This window comes from Cataglyphis hispanica, chromosome 3, assembly GCF_021464435.1.
Source record: "Cataglyphis hispanica isolate Lineage 1 chromosome 3, ULB_Chis1_1.0, whole genome shotgun sequence".
NCBI lineage: Eukaryota > Metazoa > Arthropoda > Insecta > Hymenoptera > Formicidae > Cataglyphis > Cataglyphis hispanica.
The window spans coordinates 12,488,432-12,505,824 of record NC_065956.1 but is presented as its reverse complement, the minus strand read 5'-3'; the positions used below and the strand labels follow the sequence as shown (position 1 = coordinate 12,505,824).

At 32.6% G+C, this 17,393-nt stretch overlaps 1 protein-coding gene across 1 annotated transcript in view; it reads right to left on the bottom strand.

Moving 5' to 3' along the window:
• Nucleotides 1-5,826: 5,826 nt before the first annotated feature.
• The window catches only part of LOC126859452 (zinc finger SWIM domain-containing protein 8 homolog), a gene marked incomplete at its 5' end in the record, with an annotated part of 47,263 nt that continues 35,696 nt past the window's right edge, over nucleotides 5,827-17,393 (bottom strand). The window contains 20 exons of the mRNA XM_050610751.1: nucleotides 5,827-6,982; nucleotides 7,052-7,201; nucleotides 7,323-7,690; nucleotides 7,766-7,870; nucleotides 7,944-8,224; nucleotides 8,302-8,512; nucleotides 8,590-8,718; nucleotides 8,798-9,290; nucleotides 9,476-9,675; nucleotides 9,757-9,913; nucleotides 9,990-10,116; nucleotides 10,284-10,470; nucleotides 10,556-10,732; nucleotides 10,813-11,427; nucleotides 11,529-11,819; nucleotides 11,901-12,149; nucleotides 12,248-12,674; nucleotides 12,756-13,066; nucleotides 13,285-13,454; nucleotides 13,909-14,163. Of these exons, the coding sequence (XP_050466708.1) occupies nucleotides 6,916-6,982; nucleotides 7,052-7,201; nucleotides 7,323-7,690; nucleotides 7,766-7,870; nucleotides 7,944-8,224; nucleotides 8,302-8,512; nucleotides 8,590-8,718; nucleotides 8,798-9,290; nucleotides 9,476-9,675; nucleotides 9,757-9,913; nucleotides 9,990-10,116; nucleotides 10,284-10,470; nucleotides 10,556-10,732; nucleotides 10,813-11,427; nucleotides 11,529-11,819; nucleotides 11,901-12,149; nucleotides 12,248-12,674; nucleotides 12,756-13,066; nucleotides 13,285-13,454; nucleotides 13,909-14,163 (4,970 nt within the window). The remainder of the gene's footprint in view (nucleotides 6,983-7,051; nucleotides 7,202-7,322; nucleotides 7,691-7,765; nucleotides 7,871-7,943; nucleotides 8,225-8,301; nucleotides 8,513-8,589; nucleotides 8,719-8,797; nucleotides 9,291-9,475; nucleotides 9,676-9,756; nucleotides 9,914-9,989; nucleotides 10,117-10,283; nucleotides 10,471-10,555; nucleotides 10,733-10,812; nucleotides 11,428-11,528; nucleotides 11,820-11,900; nucleotides 12,150-12,247; nucleotides 12,675-12,755; nucleotides 13,067-13,284; nucleotides 13,455-13,908; nucleotides 14,164-17,393) is intronic.

Sequence of the window (17,393 nt, the reverse complement as noted above, 5' to 3'; positions counted from 1 at the left end):
GTGTAATACGCAAATGTCATATCTAGAGAAAATACTACGATGACGCATTTCTTTTTTCGTGAACCATTTACTAAAGATATCGTTTAATACGTAAGAAATCTATGAATAAAACACATGCGTTTTCTTTGTTTCCAAGTAAAATCCCCGCTTATTGATTACGATGCGACGTACAACATTGTCAACTGTCTGTGTAATGAATTAAAATCGTGACAATTAAGATGCAGCGCGTTATTGAAAATAATATCGACAGTATTCAATAAATTCTATCATTATTGATAAAATTAATGAGTTTATCTTTCGTTAAAATGACATCGTGTTTATCGCCGCTTCATAAAATTAGTGTCATCGATATCCTTTTATTTGTTATCTTTCGTTAATCGAATCGATAGCAGTTTAATGACGAGTGAATCGATGGCGTCGATTTAAAATCACACAAATTATTAGCAAGTTCAGATTATAATCTCAAAATTAGTTTTCATTCTAGCAATAATCTATTTATATAGATGGCTAGCGTCAATCTTTTAAAGAGCGTGAATTTTTTTGATATAAAAATGTTAAAGGAAAGTTAAAAAAAAAGAGGTAAAGAAGGACTATAATTATATCTTTGAAAATATCTGCGCTGAAGCGTAGCTTTAACTTTGTAATCGCGAAGATACATCTGTCTGACGCCTGTAGTCTCAACGTCGCAACGCAATATCGTTAACGCTTAGCATTGCTAATTGCAATCAATGTCAAGATATCGTTAATTAGTGGCAGTGCCATTTAAAACATTTGTTTTTCGTGTACGCGTTGAGCCTACATGACGACGCATCTCTCTATTATATCTACGGTTCTACGGGTATCTAGTCGCACTAAATTTCGCTTAACACTATCTCAAACGACATTACGAAGAACACACAAAAATACAAACTGCATCATCGATGTGTGTTATATCGTGTTGAAATGGAAATTAACTGTCGTTCTTGTCTCTTTTTCAGCCTTTTACGAATGTGTCCATCATCCTAGACTGATGTTAGATTAAAAAAATCAAATTAGTCAGACTAGTTGCTTGTTAACACAAACTTGAGATACATATTTCATTTGAAATACATTTTTCATATACACATACGATTCTAGATCCACGAATTTATATTAATCGTTCGATAATTACTCACATCGATGTTACTTCTAAAATTGAACCTATGTTAATTTCTTTTCTATCTCGAATGATATAGTCGTACATATAAGATTGACGAAGAATATATAGAATAACAGACAGTAAACAATATCGTAGAGGCGAATTATATAGCTACTACATATCTCTCGATTTGCGGAAAAGGGCTTCACATAGATTTTGACGAGGCACTGTTCAGAGTTCACATACTAAAAACAATTATTTATCTTTATCGTAATACACTTCGCGCGGCGTGTCACTCGCGTGCTATAGCTTTTAATTACATAGTGAAAATAAATCTTTCTCCTTCTTATCATTTATGTCGCTGTATTTAATCATTTAATCTTTATAATTCACTTAGGCTATCACGCAGATTTAATGTAAGCAATGAAAAATTTTCTCTTTCTTCATTTTCCCTATAATAGCTTAACAATTATTTTAAGGGTCATTTATAATAAAACGATTTATAATAAAGATACGTACCGGATTTACAATTATCATTCACGAGCCACCAATATTCAATTTGCTTTAATAAAAAAGAAATAAAAATAGCATAAGATTTTCATCTGTGCTCTTAAAAAAAATGTAATATATGCCAAAAAAAAGAAACAAAAAGAAAAAAAAAATAGATAAATCTTAATTAGTTGTATTGCATTTTATAGGACGCGAAGCTGGTGTATGTGGACAGGTGGCTCAAATTTGAAAGTGATATGTTGACTGTAAATTTTTTTGTTTATTTATATGTCAAATATTTTATTTTAATTTAAAAATTACAGAGATCATTTTTCGAATTGTCAATAATGACAAACGAGGATATTTTACGATCAGATATAGAATAATGTGTAAATCTACGATACAATAGAAAGTGAATATTATATGTATATATGTATAGCATAAGAGGATAAAAAAGAAAAAATCGGAAAGAAGACTTTACCATCTTTTACTTTACTGTCATTTGTTTACAAAAATAAGAGAAAAATTAATTCTATCTATCGATAAAAATAAAATTTCCTATCTAATTGCGCAGCCAGAAACGTAAAATTAACTAAGAAAATGGCTCCGTGGTATGATTCGGTGATTTTCTACCCGTCCGAAACAGGTATTTTGATTTTTGACCGTTAATATAATACATCGTCATTTCATGCAAAAAATTTGTATAATCCAGTATTATAGCTTAATATTTATTCATTTTTATGTTTTTATATTTAAGCACATTAATATGTATAATAAGCTTTAGAATCCGCATTAATAGACGTACAAACAAAATCAAACTATTACCTTAAGTTTTATATATATTTATTTTGTGACTCACACGAATCAATAAGATTAAATTGAATTTATAAATAAATTTTTTTCATATATTCTGATATACAAAAACATGTACGTAGAATGATGCTGCAACAAATAAATTTTTATGCGAATTTTATAGGATGCATTTTAGTTCGCATATTGATGCACATTCAAATATATAATAACTTTATAGTACACGAATTTATATAAAAAACATATATATAAAATTTCTAGTAATCAATATTTCGGTCATCATTTGATTAGGTCACATATACGTTTAACGTAGTTTATGATTTCTAATTGATTATGCGAGTCACATATATATTTTACACATATGTGTATATATGTGTACATGTAAAATTTAAAATAATGCACTAGTCCGCATTAATGCAAACTCAAGCAAAATAAAGCTTGTTGTACATTAATATGCCCAAACGTAAAAACATAAAAATAAGTACATATCAACCCAACAAATAATGAACGACGTGCGATGACAAAGGGCTCGCATCCGAGTTTTATCCTGCTTATTTTTTAATGTAGCACTCATGAAGCAATACATTAAAGAAAATATTGTAAGTAAATATAATTTAAACATCACTAATATATAATCAATTATGTATCATATCTTTATATAAATTATGTCTAAATTTTGATGTGCATCAATACGTATTAATGCATTCAACGGAGTTCACATAAAATTTATCTGCTATTTATTAAATTTATTCAAATTTATTCATATACTCAATTTTATTTAATTTTTAAATTTTATGTTTTATCGGTATAAAAACTTAGCAATATAATACTTTTTTCAAATTATATTTAAAAAAATTGTTATATTATAAATCTAATGAATTATATATATATATATATATATATATATATATATATATGTATATTATATACATATATATGTATATATATATATATATATATATATATATATATATATATATAATAATTATATAATTGAAAATTTATATATATATATATATATATATATATATATATATATATATATATATAATATTGTATATAATATGTAAATATATATAATTTTTCAATTTTTATAATTTTCCTTCCTTTATTTCCTTCTATTTTTATGCTTTCCATTTTTTTCTCTTCTTTGTCTTTTCTTTACAAAAGAATTATAATTATAAAATGCTTTTTTTTAAAACTCATATATGCCTTATATATTTAAAAGTATACAAACTCTCTGAATCAATCCAAAAATAATATTTCTCTCATCCTATTTTCTTATAATTGCATTGAAATTTTCTATCTATTATGAAATCATTATAAACTGTCTAAAATAGTCTCACATATTTGATGATAAATTAGCTTCTTTTATCTATCATGTTATATAATATCTACGTCACTTTGTACAAAAAATGCTTCCGTAGATCAACTTAATCGTTTAATTATATATTGAATCAGATTAGAGTGATATATTGATCATTCTATCTTGATATATCAGGATGTAGAAATAATAGAATATGAAAATATATACAAATCACTTTATGCAAAAGATGTCTTAAGTCAGTTTTATTGATTCCTCAGATAATCAGTGCATGGCGATATCAGTTTTATGCAAAAAAAAATCTTCAGTTTTTTTATTATTTCATCATATAATCTGAGCGCGATTCATGTAATCATCATTCTATATACATATTTTCATATATTAATATATTAATATATTTAAAATATAAAAATAATAAAATTATAGATTGTTGACTAATATCATGAATTTTTTATCCTGAATTTTTCATCCCAATCATATCATAGGTGAACAAATTAACTCATGTTAAATAAAAAAAATCGATAATGGAAATTTTATATTATGCTTCATATGATTATAATTAAAAAAAAGAAATAAAAAATAATAAAAGAGAAGAAGAGAAAAAAGAAAGAATTATGCAAAGGAATCATTGTATATATGTAGAATATGTAGAATCGTTCCTTTATGCAACTTAATAATTTTAATCCCAATTAGATAGGAAATTTTAATCGCATGTAATAAAATTAAAATAAAAAAGTGCAATTTTTAATATATATTATATTGTATATTAATATATATATATTTTTAATTTATAATTGTTATATAATTATATACACCCGGGCTGCCCGCATGTATATACATATATAATTATATATTTCTTTAAATATATAATTATATGTAGTAATACACATTTATATTAATTCTGTATATATTAATATATAATTTAATATATATTATTTTATGCTTTCTCCATAAATCATTGCATTCAATGCTTCATTATCTTTATATAGATTTTATTGTTCGAATAATAATATATGATCGCGCATTATCCTGCAACAAATGCAGCATTATGATATTTGTAATTATAAATTTCATAGATATTATATTACTGCAGAAGAATTATATAATTTATACAAATGTTAATTTTTTAGCACAGCACATAATATATCATATTATAAAATCTTTCTAACAAAAAAATCAGGTATATATATTATATAAAATTATTATATTTATTATACTGATTTAATAGATATCAAATTGTTTAACATAATATACATTATTTTATACAAAAGATATACTTTTGTAAAGTCAGCATTTTATTTTTAAATCATTTCAACAACCATTTAGAAGTAATAATCATTATTATTCTACATACACATCTTTTTGTCCATCAAGATGTAAAAATGATAAACAGATATGAAAAATATGGTAGCAAAAAAAAATTAATTAAAATAAAATATTTTTTTTCTGATATGAATTTGATTATAATCTTTTGAAATATGTAAATTTTTCAAAAAAAAATAGTAGTATTGTCCACATATTGCATCCCTTTCCCCCCAAAAAAAAGAAATCAAAAAAACTTGACACAAAAAAATTAACTCCAAATTAATTATTAAAGTTTATTCAAAAATAATCTAATTTAATCTAAAGAAATGCTTTGCTTATATTCTACTATATATATATATATATATATATATATATACACTATATATATATATATATATATATATATATATATATATATATATACAGTGCATTCAATGCTTCATTATCTTTATATAGTTTTATTGTTCGAATAATAGATATCTGCAGTAGCATTATGATATTTGTAATTATAAATTTCATAGCAGAAGAATTATATATTTATAAGACGTTATTTTAGCACAGCACATAATATATCATATATCATGTGCTGTGCTAAAAAATTAACATTTGTATAAATTATATAATTCTTCTGCAGTAATATAATATCTATGAAATTTATAATTACAAATATCATAATGCTGCATTTGTTGCAGGATAATGCGCGATCATATATTATTATTCGAACAATAAAATCTATATAAAGATATATATATATATATATATATATATATATATATATATATATATATAGTAGATTAACCTCATTCATATATATATGGTTTCATTAATATCATGTTCATTATTTAAATATGAAGTAGAAAATTTTAATATATGTATATAAGCATGCAAACTAAATTTTACATATATGCTGCTTGCATAGTGAGATTTACATGCAAATGATATATTTTCTACATAAAGTGATGTGTATATAACCATAAATCAAATCTCATATTTTGACTTTGAGATATATTAAACGCGTGAGCAAATCAGGGTATAGACAAAGTATTTCTTTAGATTTCAAGTTTAAAGTTACTTACAAGTAAATAAATAAGTTACAATCTATCTACGTAAAAAATTTTGTTTTTAATTAAATAATTTTTTCTTTTTTCTTTCTTATGTTAGATATATTATTATACTAATTTTCTAAGATTTAGATATTTAATGTATTTGAAACCATAATATATTTTTAAAGTCGAATCTATTCAATAAAAAATTGTTCTCATCTCATTTTATTATCGTGTTTAAAAACACAACAATATTTTGATACCTATTAAGTCAGTATAAAAAATGACTAATTTAATTTTATATAAATATATTTAATTTGTTTGTTATAAAAAATTTATATAATACGTTATTTTATTAAATTAATCTAACTCATATTCGTTCTCATCAACATCTTGATCAACATCTTGATCTTCATCAATTCTAGAGTATCTGTACTTATGCGTTTCTAAATATACATTAACTAAACTTAAGATAAATCTCGCTCATCTCTGATATTGATCCTCTGAGTACCAGGGCCATCAACTGGTTCTTGCCATACGGATGGTCCCGGTAGTCCGGCGATCATCTGATGTTGATGAGGTGGTGGTAGCTGATGTGCGGTCGGTTCCTCAATAATGCATGGTATAGAGATCTTATCCCAAGCGAGCTTGTTGACTGCAGCCAGCCCGTGAACGCATACGACGCTCTGTGGATGGGGGTGACAGGAATGTTGATGCTGTAGAACGAGAGTTGTCGTTGTCGGTGGCGGTGGTGGTGGTGGTGGTGGCGGAGGTTGAGGATGATGGGGAAGGGAAGTGAGCCACGTCACGCCTGGCTCCGCTCTGTGTCATTTGCCGGTCTGTTGTAACGCCGCGTTGATCTGCGCCCATAGATCCTTATTACAGGACTGAGATCTGAAAAGATTGTTCTTAAATTGTTGTTCTCACATTCAGATCTATTTCCTGTGAAATATTTGAACTCACCTTTTGATCGATTGTAACCACTCCTTGAATTGAGTATTTCCTTCGGGATTGATTTGAAAGGCAGCTCTTGCTGCGCAAACGATACTCGCAAACTCTTCATAATCACTAGTCGTTAAATGATACAGTTTTTGATGCATGCATTGAATATACCTGAAATCAAAATGTACAAATTGACAAATTGCACCATCTGAATCATTGACTGAATATAAAAGATACTTAAAACCACGATCTTTTATTTTCTTATTTTTATATAATGAATATCGATAATTACATCTGTTGGCATTTATGCACGACAGGAGCCAACAAAGCAGATCTCAGGTGCTGAACGATGAGCGCCGGATTATTTCTAGCGAGATATTGAGCCGCTTCCAAAGCAAGATGATGAAGAACAAAAGGGCTAACAATGCTGTTCACAGCACAAATGCAGAGCTGATGCATGTACTGTGTACCGAGTCGCTTCGCAACTCTGAGTAAAAACTTCACATCTTCTCCGTAAGGCGGATTTCGCGCATATTTGGCTTGAGGTCGATCATCATGCACCCTGCGAGCCAAAGTTTCCAACGCTAGCATACCTACACGATATGCAGAAACAAGAGTCCGCAATTGTTGTTGACTAAATGTCTGACTTTGTCTATGAACCTAAAGCAATCAATCACATTTTTATTTAAATATTGTATTATATTATCATGTATATATTACAATGTTGGAGATTACCTGAGGTTGAGCTCTCACAGTCGATATCATAGGCTGTGGCTGAACTAATGCAGGTCCAGGCAAACTATTTTGTCCAGGAAGAGGACCTGCTACTCCTGCTTGGACCTGAACACAATACATAAAATTATATATCTGATTACATACTGAGACTAAAATAACGCAATAGAATAACGTTTACCGGCATAGGTTGTTGCATCGTATATAAATGACGCGTTCCAGGCGTCGGTGGAGGCTGCGGCGTGTAATATGGTCCAGGTGGAGGTGGAGCGGCCGCAGATGGATGATGTGGGTGCGGTGGATGTTGAGGGTGTCCGGGATGATGCTGAAATGGATGATACATTGGCATGTGCGCAGGCGGTAGAGTGACTCGATGCGAAGGTATTGGACCGCTGAACGTCGCGATAGAATGGTGAGGATGTACAAAACTGTACGGGCCTACAGCATATGGCATACCGACTCCTAAAACAAAAATAAAATTATTAAGACTGTTTAGAATTATGTTTCTAAGAAACAAAGAAAACTGCCGATTGTTTTACCTAAAGGCGCCAAAGTTGTAATTGTTGGATGAGTATAGGGCTGAGGAGGTGGTTGCGTGCTAGTAACAACAACTGTTTGGGTCGGTCCGGGCATCATCTGAGTATTCGATAGATCTACGGACGGTCCTGGTTCGACTAATAGTACTCCATTGAGATCCAATTGCAGAGGATCATGTGGAATCTCATCCTGTTGATCTCCACCAGGAGTTTGCTAACCAAATAAAAAAAAAATATTTAAAAAATAGATATAATAAATTAATTCATTTATACTATTTATACTAAACTTACCCGCAAATATAACTCGTACCAATATTTTGCCACTTGGAAAAGTACTTCTGGATAAACACCGCCACCTTTCGCGGTATTCTCCACTGTAATACAAGCTTTCTCCAGCATAGCCTCACTTTGTTCCTTGCACTATGAGAATAAAATAGAATATTCAATAATATAAATAATATTTTATTACGGGTAACATATCCAATCGCATTGTACATACTTGAGATATAGCTCTCTGAATCTCATTGGGATTGAGCGCATGCGCGTGCGGTAAGCAAGATAAAGCAAGCTCCGCCGCCGCTCTGACCATGTTCGGATCGCTACCTCTCGAAGACTTATCGGCTATACTGACAGCTTCCGGTGGCGTCAGGTGTCCTTCCCAGCTGTCGATGAGGAACCAGATGGCTGGCGCACCAATTTCCATCGCCTGGCCTGTTATCCAAGATACGTGACTCGAATACGTACGACTAAGCCAATTCGGGCTGACGCAGTTATGGAGTCCAAGGGCATACAAGCCAAGTTGAAAGGCGCACATATGAAGCGCTCTATGCGGACCATGATGATTTTGACTAGTAGATGGTTGAGTAAATAGAGAAGTTGAGCTGGTACCACCGGCCTTTGATAATACGGTCTTTGCTAATTCACACATAAAGTGCGCACTCGCTTCCGAAGGTTGATTGGGAATAGATGGATATAGCCTCTTACTCTTATATCTGAAAAATAGAAGATATATCAAACGTAATGTAATATAGAAAACATATATGTGTGTGTGTGTGTGTGTGTGTGTGTGTGTAATGCATATATATATGCGTGTGTGTGTGTTAATGCATACATATATATATATATATATATATATAATATATTGTGCGTGAATATATATTTTTACAAAAAAACACACCGCGTTTCTTTAGTTCTAATAGGCACAGGTGGCTGAACAATCTGCGGTTGTATGGTTAGTGCACTGATACCACTTTCCAATTCTGCGCTCGTACTGCTATGAGGTCTACTGCTAGTGCCGACGATATTATCACCATTTCCGCCATTGTCTGTTCCAGTGAGCGGCGACGAACGTTCTTCGTCATGAACAAATCGTGCCATCTAAAATTTTTCAAAATATCATTAAATATTACGCGCAGTTTTACAAGTTTTAATATCGCATAAAATATCTTAGACTCTTACTTCGCTTTTAGTAGGTGGATTCGAAGTGTAATAACTACTAAGAATGGGTGATTTAATGAGTTGATGAACATCTCGATCCAACAATTTATCCATAATTCTGGCCAATTTCACAGGATCATCTTTGTAATGTACGAGCAAAGTAATAGCCAAATCTCCTCTAAAATAAAAAATTATGCATGTTATTATCTGCATTAACATATACATATATAATATATTAATAGCGCAAAAATTACCTCTGTCTACGAGTTCCTTCACAAAGAAGTGGATGATCTGCTTCACTCACATTTGCCTTTAATCCCAAGACAGCCACAGCAGCATCAAATCCAAGATTTGGATCAATTTCTGCAGGTAGTTTCACTCCTGCACAAAACATTTCATATTTTTATTCTCTATTTATAAAATGTAAGCACACATGATCCTTCTTTACTTATAATTATAATTATAAACATACAATTCAATAAGATATTTATTTGTAAAAAATTCATTAAAATATGTATGTATATTATTGAATGCAGAATACTCCGTACTTGGTACATCAAGTGCATCATATATGAAGCTAGCTAACATGATGGGCAAGAGCGCGTGTCCTCTTGATCTCATAACACCATCTCTTAGTTGTTCGGCTCTCTGTTTTATCATAGCTAATTCTGTCGGTCCCAAGGGAATTCTCTTTAGCAAGCCTACCAATTCGCTTTCTTGATGAGCAAGTTTAACCTAGTTAAATTAAAAATAAAATTATTAATTTTAAACAAATAATATAAAATAAAATTTACTTATTAATCATTTCGTTTGGTTTTACCTCCAAAGGTTTTGTATTAGCCGGTGGTCTAGCCATTTCCAAGCCAAAAAGTCCTACACGAAACGCTAAATTGTGATATTCCGGATTCTCGGCAAGTACCGTGCACAAGAATCCACATTTTGCTAAAGTCGCCGATGCAAGACACGTTACTTGGTGAGACGCCGGATTCACGTGTTGCTATAACGATAAGATATTGGTTTTGCTGATTTAATGTTGTACTATTTCAAATTTACTATTTATATTTTCAAAAATCTTACCCTTTTCCGCTTGTTTTTCACCGGCACTGGCGGTCCTTCGATCATAAGATCGGGAGGGTTCGCCAAAAGCTCCTCGGCCAGTTGTACTCCAATAATACAGGCTTCCCTAGTATGACCATGAGCATAAAGTCCCTCTGCCCGCGCGAACAGAATGTCCCATGGATCCTCTGTCTTCTTCAAATTATTCAGAACTATACTAGCATCTGGAGTGGCGGCAGCATGCATATTGCCTTTAACATATTTACTCGGCAGACTGCTATTGTTAGTCACTGCTTTCGGATCGTAATAATAAACATTGTATTCGTCGCCAGAAGGACTATCACTACTGGACGAGGAGCTCTCATCCTTGAACGGTCTACCGGCTTCTTTCTCCTGATCGGATTCTTGTTCGTTTTTAACACCAACCCCTTTGGACACAGCCACGCGCGACTTGTCACGACACTCCGCGAGATGTGTCCTATTACACTTTCCGTTCTCGCAGGTAGGTTTGTTATTACTACTATCACTACTATCACTATGTGTCTCGGACGAGGCGTTTGAGCGATGCTTGTCCGAGCCTTGAGCGTTCTTCATGCTAACATTACTGTTGGAAGATGACTCGCTACCAGCCCCTTCCTATAACGACGATGCATCAAAGTAATTTTGAGAAAAAATATCATAGACAATAACAATGTTAATATAAAGTAGATGTGAATAGAAAATAAAAGAATAATAACCTGCGAATCAGTGTCGCCGCAATTATTTAATTGAGCACAACCTTGCCTAAGAACAACCTGAGACTCAGATATATCGGGAATGTCGGTGTCATTCTCGCAGAAACCTTCGGAGCTAACGCTGCTGCGATTTCCATCGCCGCCGCCGCTTCTCGAACACATTGGGAACTCGCGCGGATTCAACCGTCGTCTGTCTAAATAACCGTATTCGACAAGACCGACATTCATCGGCCGTCGACCATGATGATGCGAGATGGGAGGTTGATAATTCAATACCGCTGAACTGGAATTTACCTGAAATGGCGCGTTTATCGTTCGTCAATTAATTATATTTTCTTAATTAATATATAATTTGTTGCAGAAACGGCTGCCAACCTGATTAATTTCCGTCCTCGTATCACCGGCGTGTCGAAAACAGGTAAAGGGACAGTGATACATAGGATTATTCTCGGCGGTATAAGTGATTCCCGGCAAGACATATTCATCCCAATCTAAGTAGCAAGCCTCGAGCGCCGACTTAAATCCGGTAAATACTGCGAGATCATGTTTCAGAGAATCCTTCTGTGAACTATTGCTTCTATTATGAGAGTTATGCGAGACAGAACTGCCACGGCATTTTGCAACCTGTAAATATATAATTAATTCGTCAAGCTTGCTTTTATCTGAAGATTATTCAGAGGAAGGGGGAAGGAAAAGAAGAGAATGCAGTTTATAGTACTCACTTTATCTATGATCTTCAAATGCCAAGCCATAAATTGAGCATGCAACATCTCGCGTTCGGCTGGCGAGAGACCGGGATTGAGAGCGGCCAATCGCCAAAGAACGACGATTTCATCGCACAGAGATGAGCACGCGTGCTGAGACGCGTGAACGTTGCTGTTCATATTATGCTTGCTGCCGTATCCAGTGCCATTTAATAATGCAACCTTGGTGTTGAACCACCAGACGAGAATCTGTTCGCAGGCCATGCATTCTTCCGTGATGATCTCCAACAGAGGAATGGCGTTGCGATCATTCCTTTTGAACATCTCACGCACAATGGAAAGAAGATTCCACATGCCCTCCGGCTCGCGACCCCTCAACGGTCGCAGCAACGATGCCCATTCCGAAGCGGCCGGCGGTGCGGTAGTGCTCAGATAATTAACATCACTGAAATAGACGGCAGAACAAGTCATTATACATGACAAGTCATATATAGGCAAAGCTTGATAGCCAAGCGTCGCTATTCACCTAAAGACTATGGGAGCTGGAACGCAGAACTTGATGAGAATCTTCTTGATGTTATCGTGCAACGTCTTCTCGTCCAAGTACCAGGAAGTCTGATCGTGAGCGGAAGCACCGGCGGTCGGATCCGGTGCTCCGCAATAACTATTAATGGCGCTCGGTTGAGTCGAAAGCAGTTCGTCCAGAAGCCGTTGAGCAGTAGGTAAAATCTGCTGTGGCAATTCACTGATGAGATATTGAGCAAACTTTTGCAGTTGCTCCCTATGCAGGCGAGATAAGGATTCACTGACCGGCGCTCTCAGGCATACCTGTGTTGGCTGAAAAAATTTTACATAAAATTGAAATAATTAGACTTCTATGTCAAACAATTGGATAATAAAGGAATAAATTTTTTATTCGACTGTACACACACTGCGTACACATGGGCAATATATTAAAAAAAAATTTTAATAAAAGAACTTACTAAACGCTATCTGAATTCTGCTTTATTTTTCTAGCTTCATTGCGTATCTCTCTAAATTTAAGATGCACGTACCATGTGTATTCTGTGCAGGCAAACGGCTACCACGTGCGCGCACCAATAGGCCGTTGAGGAACAGGTACAGTTACATGATGTGATCCTACGTCGGTCAAAGGTTACAGCGACGTTGAACTGCGCTCTGACCCCATTCGTTTGAGAATTCACGCTGGCGCTCAGATGGAATCCTGTTTGATATGATGCGCGTGAGAGCGCCGATTGATGAGAAAAATTATTTAAGATAAACAAATTACAAGAGAAAATGTGATATTTTATGGAAACCTGTCAAAATGTAATATGGAATCCTAGAATCCTAATATATTATCAACAAATTATTTTCGAAATATTTTTCGCGCACAGAGTTTTCTAAAATAACATTTTCTATATAATCTGTATAATATATTTTATAATATATTTTTCTCTTTATTTGTGTATATTTTCACTCTACGCGTTACTTTATGAACTCTATTAAATTTATAATAACATTAATTTTAATGTATCAATATTTTGATATTAGAAGCTCATAGAATATTAGAACAGCAAAAAGAAAATTCTTTTTTAAAAAATAATATTCCTTGTTCTTCAATAAAAAAAAAAAAAAATCGCGTAAAATGACAATGAATAAAGTGCAGAGTATCTTACCAATCTGCAATGGCTCTTTGACAGTTTTGGCACGATAGAGATGTTCACCACGGACAAATTCGTCGGCACTACCATTTGCGAGACATGAGTAAAGCCGTATATCCTCTTCGTTATCGGGGAAGCTCCAGAAGGCTATTCTCAGCTGAAGCTGTTCCGGTACAGGAGGATAAAAGTGCTCCACCAATTCGAAGGGAATATGAGACGCGACGCATCGCGCCGAAAGTTCGCAAAGGGTTGGTACCGTTTGTTGTGCATCTGTAACAAAATTATAATATATCAAAAATGATAACAAATAAGAGCTATTAAAAAATTAAAGGATGTTAAAAAATTTATCGATAATTGTTCATAAGTTTAAACAAAAAAAAAAATAAATTGGACGTTGACAAGAAAAATCGCTCATCACATATGCGTCATTCTTTTTTCTCCTTTTATACATGCGCATATATTCGTTTATTGCACAGGTAGGCAATATATAATTGCGTGGTACTCCATCTTCCGTCCTTTTCTCTATAATTATGTACACTGGGCTCGTGCAGGAAAATAGTTTGTCACGAGTTAGCCGCGACAGCGATATTTTCTTGCAACTTAGTAACCACTGGGAATTGCAATAATAACCGAGCGTACTCTCTCGCGAGTTCATTGCTTGCAAGTTAGCATGTCTAACGCGCTCGATTTTTTCAAAAGATAAACTTGATACGAGTATTCGAGAAAGAATAAATATCATCCATGGGCGTTATCACGGAAAAACGTACGCACGTCATCTGTGAAACTTTGTTTTCAGGCAATTCTTCTTTTTGGTTGAAAAATGTCACTTGAATAAAATGCATCCAATTTAAATGTAATAAAATATTTTATCTATAATTGTTCAGTGTATCATTACTATATATAAATACAATGTAAAAAATTATGCAATTATTTAAAAAAATAAAGAATATGCTTGCGAAGAGAGAAATGGTCATTTTTAAGACTTCTCATTAAAAAATTATGTTCAAAAACATATGTATTTATATATCTCACATTAGTTTTATATGTCAAACTATTTTTAATATTTTAGACATTTTTTTCTATACATGTTTTGTTATCTATATATTATTCCTGTATATCTCACAGATATTGATAATAAATACAATGTAAAAAATTATGCAATTATTTAAAAAAATAAAGAATATGCTTGCGAAGAGAGAAATGGTCATTTTTAAGACTTCTCATTAAAAAATTATGTTCAAAAAACATATGTATTTATATATCTCACATTAGTTTTATATGTCAAACTATTTTTAATATTTTAAACATTTTTTTCTATACATGTTTTGTTATCTATATATTATTCCTGTATATCTCACAGATATTGATAATAAATACAATGTAAAAAATTATGCAATTATTTAAAAAAATAAAGAATATGCTTGCGAAGAGAGAAATGGTCATGTTTAAGACTTCTCATTAAAAAATTATGTTCAAAAAACATATGTATTTATATATCTCACATTAATTTTATATGTCAAACTATTTTTAATATTTTAAACATTTTTTTCTATACATGTTTTGTTATCTATATATTATTCCTGTATATCTCACAGATATTGAAATTAAAAATAACGCAAATAGTTGTGGAGAGAGGCTTCATACATTATACAGAATCGTCGGAGATGTCGAGATGTTAAAAATACATAAAAATACCGCACAGCATGGCGTACAATATTATATTATTTCCCCCATATTATTCTACAAAGGGAAACCTACACAATCAGATTAGTCGATTGGAATAAGGTGATAATGCGGGCTTGAGAGAAAATTTCATCTAATATGTCCACACTTAATTAAGTTTAAAAGCATTAAGAATAATTCGAATAATTACAAAAAACAACACACTAATTTACCATGCTCGCAAATGTTCTTTAATGATAATTACAATCAATAGAGAAAACAATTCGATAGAAGGTTTATTCAGATTGAAAAGTTTGACATTTTACATAACGGATTATATGAAACTTATGCCTTTCCATTATATACGATTTATGTACCATTTATATACAATTTCTGTGCAACTGCCATGATATGTATTACAAAGAAAGAAATAAATGTAGATAATTTATACTAAAAAAAAATTATATGAACAAGATATGGATTTTTTGTACATAATTTCTCTAAAAGTTTCGTATGTTTACTCCATCATATAATTATCGTCGAAAAATATTATCTCTGTTCCTAATTAAATTAAGTTGCAAGCGTAGTTTCATTTTTCCAATGCAAGCGACATATGCGAGGGTTTCCACAGAATGTTACTCACAAGCACTTTATCGATCTTCGGCTAGGACGGCCGGCAGGGACGCAACTTTGAGTTTCAAACAAAGGAATATGATCATCGCAAATATTTTCTTGGGAAGTAAGAGCGCCGAAATCGAAATTGAGCGAAAAATGTATGTCTCGCGATGCAAAAGTATCTGCACATTCATGCATATTCCTTACATAGAATAACGATATGAGCAAATGAAATAACCATTCTAAAAATAATTGGTGGATTAATGAATGAGCGCTAGTTCGCAAATTTATACACGTTTAAATACGTTTACGTGTTTACTTGTCACACGTGTGACATTCGACGCGAAAATTTACACGAGCGACTCGTCGCGCGAAATTTCTAACAAGTTATCGCGGCAACATAGATACGACAAATTGAGAGAGAGTAGAACACCGTTAAATGAATAAAAAGCTCACATATTTTTCCTCTCGCCTTTTACTTCTCCCAGGTTCTTTCACGTGTAGGGATCGTAACGAGCTTCGCGGTCGCGGTTTTACCGCGCGATGCAATTTCCTTCAGTTTCAGCGAAAGCTGCGGCTGGAAAATTCTCCCGAACGATCGTACATCTAATTTAGCATCGAGTACCAACAATTTGGAAAAATTTCCATTGTTTCGTACGAGCGAGATTTGCTCGATCGAACGAGAAAAGAACGATGCTATAAAGTTGACGCCTCTCAATTTGGATCATAATATAATTTTGCGAAATGTTATTGCTCGCCATTTAGCATTAAAATCCCTTTCGTTGGAATAAAAAAAGAATAAATAAAGATATTTCGTTTTTCGAAATAAAAGAAAAATTATTAATGTGTTGAAAATATTTCGATTTCTCCTAAAAGCTCAATATTTTGTCGAATCTGGTTATTTTGAAAGTTTCTCGTGGTTAATCAAGAAATATATAGAATGGCAAATACCCCGAGGGAGCGAATCATGCAGACGGGAACAATAGCTCTTGCATCTGTCCGATCGAAATATTTATTAAAATGTATGTATTTATGGGAAGAGCTGTAGAGCTGTGCGAGCAAATATTTCTGCGAGTCCACATAGCGATGCTCAGTTTCCGCGATCCGGATACTCCGGCAATCAAATTGAAATTGAATCAATAGAAATTGAATTTCCATTAATAATAGGCCGCAGCACGGTAACGTTATTTCCGCTCGGGCTCTCGAAAGCCCGCGAGAAACTC